This window comes from Mytilus trossulus, chromosome 4 (assembly GCF_036588685.1).
Source record: "Mytilus trossulus isolate FHL-02 chromosome 4, PNRI_Mtr1.1.1.hap1, whole genome shotgun sequence".
NCBI lineage: Eukaryota > Metazoa > Mollusca > Bivalvia > Mytilida > Mytilidae > Mytilus > Mytilus trossulus.
In genome coordinates this window covers 34169073-34178343 of record NC_086376.1, presented here as the reverse complement: position 1 = coordinate 34178343, position 9271 = coordinate 34169073, and the positions used below count along the sequence as shown (strand labels likewise).

Here is a 9271-nt window from a genome sequence, read left to right as displayed (position 1 = left end):
CTATCATATTCCTGGGCTTTGTAAATCTAACGTTTTGAGGAGAAAACAAGAACTATCTTTAAAAAAGATATCCGACGTATTTAAATTTCAGTATATGTTTAAAACTATCATTTCGACAACTTTTAGAAGCACAATGACCTTTAAGGTCCTAGTATCTTTCTGTTTACATTCACCAAAACCCCGCGGAAATCTCACATGCGTAGGTGCGTTCTAAAAGTCATGTACGTTCGTACAACAAAGTTTACATTAAAATTTATATTATTGTCCCGAATAAACAGCTGTCATGGATGAAAAGAGTTATTGGAGAAACAATTATTTAAGTAAAAATATAAATCTTTGTAAGATCAAGTTCAAATATCTATAGTTTTTCACTTGCTTTCCATCACGATATAATTAACGAGACATTTTTTCAAACACAACCAAATCACCCACCATGACAGCATTTTGTCCAATCAAAGAAAGGATTTTCGAGCATGCGTATTCTGTTGCCATAGTTAAGCGTCCTTAAGTTCAAAGGGCACAAACCGAAACTATACCGACTACGTCGGAAAAATGGTTGGTTAAACCTGGTTTTATGGCTAACCAATCATCCCGCTTATATGGTAAAAATATCGCTAAATGCAAACACAAAGTGACAGAAATATAGCACTAACAAACGGAAGAACACTTAGCACAGATAAACGCACATATAAATAATACAATTGTATTTACAACATATAAATCGCAAAATAACAACGAACATATTCTGAAACAGGATATCACAAACAGCGAAGCTTTTTAAAGAAAAAAAAAACATAACTAGATATGTACATGTATTGCTATATACAATAATGAAAATGTATGGTCTACCGTCTATTTTTTTTTTTTTTGGAGGAGGAGACAGTATTTGTTGCAGACGTAGTTTTTTGTGAATCAATTTGAAGTCGTTATTTGCAAATGTTCTTACGCATATACAACAAATTTACGAACTCAGTTGAAATATTACTAAAACCTTTTAAAAAATCTATATAAATAACAATACACACTCACAGATTCCATCTTCATAATTTAATGTATTTTAAAATGCATACTTGATTAAACCACTTCGTGTTTTTTTATACGAAAATATATGCCAAAGTATCAGATTGATCATTCATAGGTGTTTACTTTACATCCACTGGTCAGAACATAAGTTTTTGAAATACAAGAATCCCATAATACTAGGATAGTATATAGCAAGCTGAAATAAAACATTTGATACATTTCCTATGCATAATCAACAAAATATACCTTTTGTTGTAATCTAATTTTAAAATGGAGAATAGAGAGTTATAAAGCTTTTTATCGAGATTTTTCAATATATAAAACTAATGCACTCTGTGGTTTGTTAGCTTATGCCTCAACACACTTGCCATGAAGTTAAAGCAATCAACACAATTAAGAAAGTGTTCTTTGACTTCTCTTACAAAGTGTAATTTTTTAAAATCTTCCTTAGAGGAATTAAGAAACTTGTCATGCGCAGTAAGGATCACACTCCTTCGTGCAAGTTAAGTGCAATTCGCCGTTTCGGAATGTAAGGCATCCTGGGTAATATTTTTAAAAGCGTACACCAAAGCGTTTTGATTGTTTCAAAACGTTATAAACAATGGAAATTCAACCAATGACGTAACGTTATTTCACTTTGGGGTACGAACAATGAAATTACCCATGATGCTTTAGATTCTGAAACGGCCAATTGGCTACAGTACTCTTTTATTCTTTTTAATCCCTTTTATTAATTTTTGTAGTCATACGTCCTTGACTTTTTTTTTTTTTTTTATTTGAGCGTTTCTTATGAAGGTAAATCCCACAGACCGTTTGGATCGGTCTAAACATCTATAGAGCATTGTTTTCGATTTATTTCTTATTCTTTAGAAATAAATATAGAATATTTAATAGCATGATACTCCATTTCAATACAAAACTAAGCATTCATAGACAAATGGTAACTTAGCATAGAAATATATTATGCTACAAGAAAGTAACGAAATAGTTATAAAGTTTAAACGAGGTTGTCTTTCTTAGTCTTCATCAAAAACTACACTTCTCCTTTACATCAATAGAAATACTGATACGCCCCTTGTCAAATCGACCAGTTGTGTATACTGATTGCAACTAGTACATGAGCCAATCAAAACAGAGATGACAAAGTAGGATTTCTTGTGGTAATCATTCAAACCGATATATCATAGATAAGGCGTTATTTTCTCGTTTTAAAGGTTGTTTTGTCTATTTATTTACAAAACAAGTAATTAAAATACTTTTCATTTTAAGTATTCAAAATGACAGCGGATGCAGCAGCACAACAGCCACAATCTATCGGAAACAGTAAGTTTGATATACCAATTTATTATAATATTGGATACATACAAGTAAGATGAAATATATATACTGAATGCGTTTAACAAAAAATAAATATTTATTTTTCATTTTTATCTTTTAGCAAATAGGAAAATTTCAATCTGTGTTGGTTGCGGCTCCCAAATTCATGACCAGTTTATCTTGAAAGTGGCACCGGATTTAGAGTGGCATGCATCTTGTCTAAAATGTGTGGATTGTAGTCAGTATTTGGATGAAACTTGTACGTGTTTTGTGAGGGATGGAAAGACATACTGTCGTAAAGACTACGCAAGGCAAGTAATTTTATAAATATTTAATATTTGTTATAGAAATAATGACTGAATAAAATACTCAAAATTTTATTTCAATTAAAACCATTTAATTCTATAGTCCCGAAATTATGAATATTATTGGTTTATTTTATTATTATCATCAATTATAGTATAAATGATGCTTTAAATGTGAAAATAGAATAATGTTTTAGAATAAATTTACGAAAATCCTTGAACTTTTTTAATATACTATTCATTTATTTAACTATAATAATGTATGATAAAGAATTCAACTAACGACATTTTCATGAAACTATATCTTAAAACTATATCTTTAAGGAAAGTGTTGTGTCAAGCATTAAACAAACAATAACATAAACAAATTTTATATTTAGGTTATTTGGTGCCAAATGTGCTAAATGCAACAAAGCTTGCAGTAGAAATGACTTCGTTATGAGAGCAAAGGATAATCTGTATCACATAGACTGTTTTCATTGTGTTGCTTGTCGTCGCCAGCTTATTCCTGGAGATGAATTTGCCCTCAAAGACAACGAATTGTTTTGCAAAGAAGACCATGAAGTTAGTGATATTGATATGAATCCGGCTTTAGAAGTGGAAGATATCAAATTAGAAGCGGAGGAACACATTGTGAAAACCAATGAAAATGCAAAGGAAAAAAGAGAAAACGGTGTACATAAAAATAAAGGTACAAGTAAAACAAATATATTTGGATAAAACAGGGGACTTTCTTTACAAAGTATAGAAAGTCCCTGGATAAAAGTGCATAACTATTTAAATATGTAGATAAGTAACAACAAGTATAACAATTTAAACGCGACAAATATGAATGTCTGATTGCTGTACGAACATTTATAGACTTGAATGCCAGTTATATTTTGACGTTGATTGCTTCACCGTTGTATATTATATAAAAACGTATTATTTATGGTCATTAGTTCAAATAATTTGAAATTTTGTAACATGATTTTTCAGCCGTTTAATTAGTTACAAATATTAAAGTTTTTATTTTTGTACTTTGCTGTAAAAAAATTTATACTCTCGTTTTTAGATGTGATATATTTGGTTACAAGGAAAGCTAACAAGAAATATATTTTTTTATTTTCGTCATCAAAGTAAATTCGATATAAATATTATGCAACAGATTTCTTACTTCACATGAAATTTATATTTTATACTTTTTTAAACTTTATTTTCTATTTATATCAAAATTGAGAATTTGTTGTAATATGAAAAACAGAATATTCAATCTATTTAAAATCGGGAACCATGGGGAATCTTGTATAAATCATGACGAAACTATCAGTTTTATTTGTTTTTTTTTATATTTATAATTCAACAACTATGAGAAGTAATTTGTCTTTTTAACGCTAGCAAAATGACAATTAAAATCAATGGTAAAATCCCAATAATGAGTTTTTGATGTTTATCACTTCATGTTTAAATGTTAGAGTTGTTGGTATCACTGAACAGAATTCGAAATAGAAATCGATGATAATGATAATCAATAATGCTTATTTGTTTTCACTCCAGTAAACGCCGATAGTTTTTATAAAATTACAGATTTAAGTGGGACATAGCTATTAATATGATAAATAAAATCAAATCTAAAATTCTGTTTCATGCATATTTTGTTTTAACTGAGTGTTTATGGGTGACTGTAACAATTTTTGTAAATAATTAAAACAATTAAATAGTGAAATCCTATAAAAATGATCAAAGGTGACATCTCCAAGGACATTTAGTTCGATTGATGAAAAGCTATAAAATATCAATCTGCATTAAAATGTATCAAAACTTCAATTAATTCATTATTACAAATATAATGCGTATAATCTTTAATTTGCTTTTGAAACATTTGGATTAAACTTTGCCAAAGTAAAATAGAATTCATTTTGTTTTTCTTGATTGTGAGAGAAAAAAAACTTTTTTTTATATCAAGCATGTTAAAGATGGTGAGATACTCTTGAAGGAAGAAGTAACTTTTTTGAATAACTAAATAATAAAAAATTTAGAAATTGCTAGAACCGCGAGAAAACGAAGCATTGTCAGAATTTTTATTACATAAATGGGTTTGTTTTATCGGTAATAATAAGGTAATAAATATATAACTCATGGATTTATATATTTCACAGGAAATAAAGATAAAAGTAAAAATGGTGAATCTCGACGAAAATCAGATCAAAAGCCGACACGTGGACGGACTGTACTCAATGAGAAACAGCTTCACACTTTATGCACGTGGTATAATGCAAACCCACGACCAGATGCTTTAATGAAAGAACAACTCGTAGAAATGACAAATTTGAGTCCTCGTGTAATTAGAGTTTGGTTCCAAAACAAACGCTGTAAGGACAACAAACGAAGCATTCTATCCAAACAACAACAACAACAACAGCAGCAACAACAAGAAAAGGTACAAAATTTTGTTTGGTTGGTTAATAAAATTATTGATCAAGGACCCATCTAGTGTGTAAAGATATGGATATGTGATTGACTTTCAACAAAACAAACATACATTCAAATTAGATGTGCACACAACCATATTAGAATTGCACACAGTTATATAATATTAAGCAAATAACAAGAACAAAGATACAAAAAGTTAATTAAAAATAGACATGTATTTAAGACTTTAAAAAATGAAGTGAATATTAAGGGAGTGAGATCAGATGTGTCGAAAGGAGAGTGAAGATCTCGGGTATTATAATTTGCATTTGTAGCTCTTGGTTAAATGACAAAACTGTTAATAATAGGGTAATGGAAAAAAAATCGGGTACGAGGGTTCCACATGGCAGAGTAGACAAGTCTTCACTATGTCATTATCACGATTCTATTTATTTAATTTGTAGATCATGGATTATTTCAGTTGTTCTTCTTCATAAACCTGTTGAAACAATTTAACCTTGACCATGAGTCGTAGACCTTATTTTAGTCGAAAAAAGATATACTGGACCCTCTTTGGGTTTGACGCACATGTGATATGAATATAAAAATATGAAAATATGGCATGATTCAACTCTCTATGACACTAGAGAAATCACATAGAAGTTACAACTATTAGGTCACCATACGGCCTTCAACATTGATCAAAAATTATACCGTCATCACAGGGATGTATTTGTTTATACTCGCAACTATTGAGAAAGTCAAGTTAATCAGAGTTAATAATAAAACAGTTTGCTGAATGTTTTTATTTCTTTTCTGTTATGTACTCTAATATTGATTGACAAACCAACACTCTATTGACACGGAAACCATAAAACGGAATATATATATGTATCATTTCGTCTTTATTGATAGTGGAACTTATAACAGTGGTTATCAAACCACATCTCCTTTTTCCTATACATTTATGTTGTCGAGTAAATCGTCCAGTCTTTCGATAATGTAGAAATTGGCGTATATGGTAAAGTCTGGTTCCTTTAAACAAAGTAGAAATTTCTTTTTACCTTAAAAAAAGAGTTTTCTGCATTTATACCTTTTATAAAAGAAACATTTGTTATGAGAAGGATTCAATGATCTTTCAATTTAGAAAAAGGTAATTGTACAGTAAAGAAAGGGGGAAAATGATACATCCCCCAAACAGCATTTTTATAGACATCTTTAATTTTTGAGAATCCACATTTGATTGACATCGCTTGAAGATTGACTGTTGATAATTCGTTCTCTTTTTAGAATGCCAGATTTTGTGGACCCTTACAAGGTATACCCATGGTGGCGTCAAGTCCGGTCAAACATGAAAATCATATACCAATGAACCCAATAGAAGTACAGAGTTATCAACAGAAATGGCAACCATTCAATACTTACAGAATCAAAAATCAGATGGATGAAGCTCCTCTTCAACAACTCGTAAGTGTAATATGTCAGCTTACAAAATCGAGGCAAATTGTTTAGATATATATAATTCTGCTAATAGTCAATTCTTAGAACTAAAAGATCTCATTCAATAATTGACAAATCAGCCAGAAGGTTAATTTCATTTTAAATTTTTTGTTAAATTTGGATATATTTTCACTGATGAATATCAAAATGGTTTTATCAATAGAACAGAAAATCACAATATATAGAATGATAATAAGGAAATTTTCAATCAACGCAAAGGTTTAAATCAAGGCAATTGTAATTTGCAATACCCTGCATTAACAGAAACATATGATATTGAATGCAATCGTTATTGAATAAATGTTACTTGTTCATTATTGAATCGAAATTCACCTTAAGTACAAAATATGCTCTTATTACTAGTATTTTGCACATTAAAACAATACAAATACAGGTATGCATTAGTTATTATTGATAAATATTTAACGGCATATGCCATCAGCTGTTGATTGTAATGCTGTTTCCGGTTTTCAGATGAATTCTTTTGACAATATGGAATCTGACAATTCCTCCTCGTTTCATCCTAATGGAACCGGATACAGTGACGGATATGTGTGGAACCATCCTGATTATGACAGTAATACTCAGTTTTCTGATTCTGACTATAACCACGAGTCCAGAATGTCGTCCAGTCCATATGGCCGGGAATACAGCATCGAATCCAGAATGTCCTCTAGTCCATTAAGTCAATGAGTTTGTGTGCCTTGAATGTACCTACTGGGCGGTAGGATGGATTCAAAGACAGAGCTGTAGGAGGGAACTTCGGTAGGTTTTATTCTAAACTAACAGGCTAGATCTAACTGTGTTTAGTCTTATCTCTCTTATTTTATAGTTTTTTATTTTTAACATTTTTAGCCTTAATAAAATTAAGGTTCATCATAACAAACGGACAAATGTGGCTGTATTTACATGCCAAAATTTACTCTGAGTACAGACTTACCTGTAAAGTTTGGAAAGTTTTAATGCCTAGCATCCACTAGATATAATAAAGTTAAATCCATTTTGTGTTTCAGAAAGATAAAATCTCTTTTGGATTTTGATGGGTATTTTTTTTCCTTCATGCAAAAGGTGTAAAAATTGACTAAGTTGTGGAACAACTATGAGATGCTCCCTCAGGTAAAAAACCGGTTTGTATTGTTTTCATTGTCCTTAATTGACATGGACACCAGGTATCTTTAGAACTATAGGTGAGTTAAAGAGTTTATCTGAGTCAGTGAGTGGACAGTATCAAAGTAATTCAGGTGTTTGTTTATTTTTACACCTTCTGAAAAAAAGGAAAAAAAATGCCCATCAAAAACCAAGAAAGATTTTATCTTTCTTAAACACAAAATGCATTTAACTTTTATATATCTAGTGGATGCTAGGCATTAAAACTTTCCAAACAGCACAGGTAAGTCTGTACACAGACTAGTTTTTTAGGTAAAAATACGGCCATATTTGTCCATTTGTTATGATGTACCTTAACGGTACCAATTTTCTTGCACCAGATGCGCATTTCGACAATACATGTCTCTTCAGTGATGCTCGTGGCCAAAATATTTGAAATCCTTAAGTTATGTATACATGTATCAATTTTCATTAAGTAAATTATATAAGTGAGATTCGAAGACCATATTTATAACACGATTAAATTGCAAAAAAAAGTAGGAGAACATAGGTAAAAATGGACATTAAAATAATAATTTGGTTTTGCATTTTCAGATTGATACTTCTTGTTGGTTATGAGTATATGGCAAAATGGTGGAAGCAATTGGTACTATAGGAAGGTGAGTTTCAGAAGTTTAGTGACAATTTTTCTTTGGTGAATTATCTTAAATGACAAAAATGAAATTTTTGAACAACAGTCCTATTATTTAGACAACGATATCCAACAGTTGGCAGTCAACATACATTGTACAGCTTACTTGTTTGCAATAAATTCAATTACAATTGGAGGATGTTTGAAGCAACAAAAGAGTTATCTCAAATTGTTAGTCACATTTTTTTTTCTATTTTGTTATGCGTAGGACTATAACAGCTTTATATCAGGAAGATATCTCTAACATTTGGAGTCTGTTATGATATTTTCTGTTGTCATTTACTCGATATCTCCATCTATTCATATGCTTTGTAAATGAAATAGAACAAATTCTACAAATACTTGGAAATTTCAAAATCCGTGTTAGCTTGGCATTGGTAATTTTAAGAGTTCTTTTGTACGATACTATTCCATATAGCCTACTGAAGTACGTTGTTATTTTCCCTGTTATACCGGTATCAAGAGTTAAGTGCTTGTACAGCTAATTTCCTAAAGCATGTAGAGCAAGACTTTAGGTAGCTTTTTTGCCTCGTTTTTTATTGTACAATCATTAGGATAACACCCAATTAAATTCAAATATTATATATACAGGTTAAACTATGCCTAAATATATTGTTTACAGATGTCAATCTTATTTACAAAGCTTGTATAAACAATTAAACTAACAAAGCAAGCAAGCCAACCAAAGTTTTGCTTTACATACATTAGGAAATTAGCTGTAATGTACTGGTTTTATTGTACTTTCCTTTGTTAACCATGTCATTTCACTGATTGAGATTAAATGCATGGGAGATGATTAAAAAATAGAGAAAAAAAACTGTTTATACCAGTTAAATATTCATGATTTATTTGATGTTCTGACGTCACGTATATGTTTTATATTTACAGATTAAAAAAAACCCCACTGAAGATCGCATCAATGACATTTTGCTCCCTG

General features: G+C 30.4%; 1 protein-coding gene across 1 annotated transcript; it reads left to right on the top strand.

Annotated features, from left to right (window-relative positions):
- Positions 1-2184: 2184 nt before the first annotated feature.
- LOC134713872 (insulin gene enhancer protein ISL-2B-like) lies at positions 2185-8302 on the top strand. Its single transcript, XM_063575160.1, has 7 exons — positions 2185-2346; positions 2462-2651; positions 3026-3336; positions 4784-5064; positions 6327-6503; positions 7011-7301; positions 8238-8302. The coding sequence occupies exons 1-6, from the start codon at positions 2301-2303 to the stop codon at positions 7227-7229; spliced, it is 1224 nt and encodes a 407-aa protein (XP_063431230.1). The 5' UTR covers positions 2185-2300; the 3' UTR covers positions 7230-7301; positions 8238-8302.
- Positions 8303-9271: the final 969 nt, after the last annotated feature.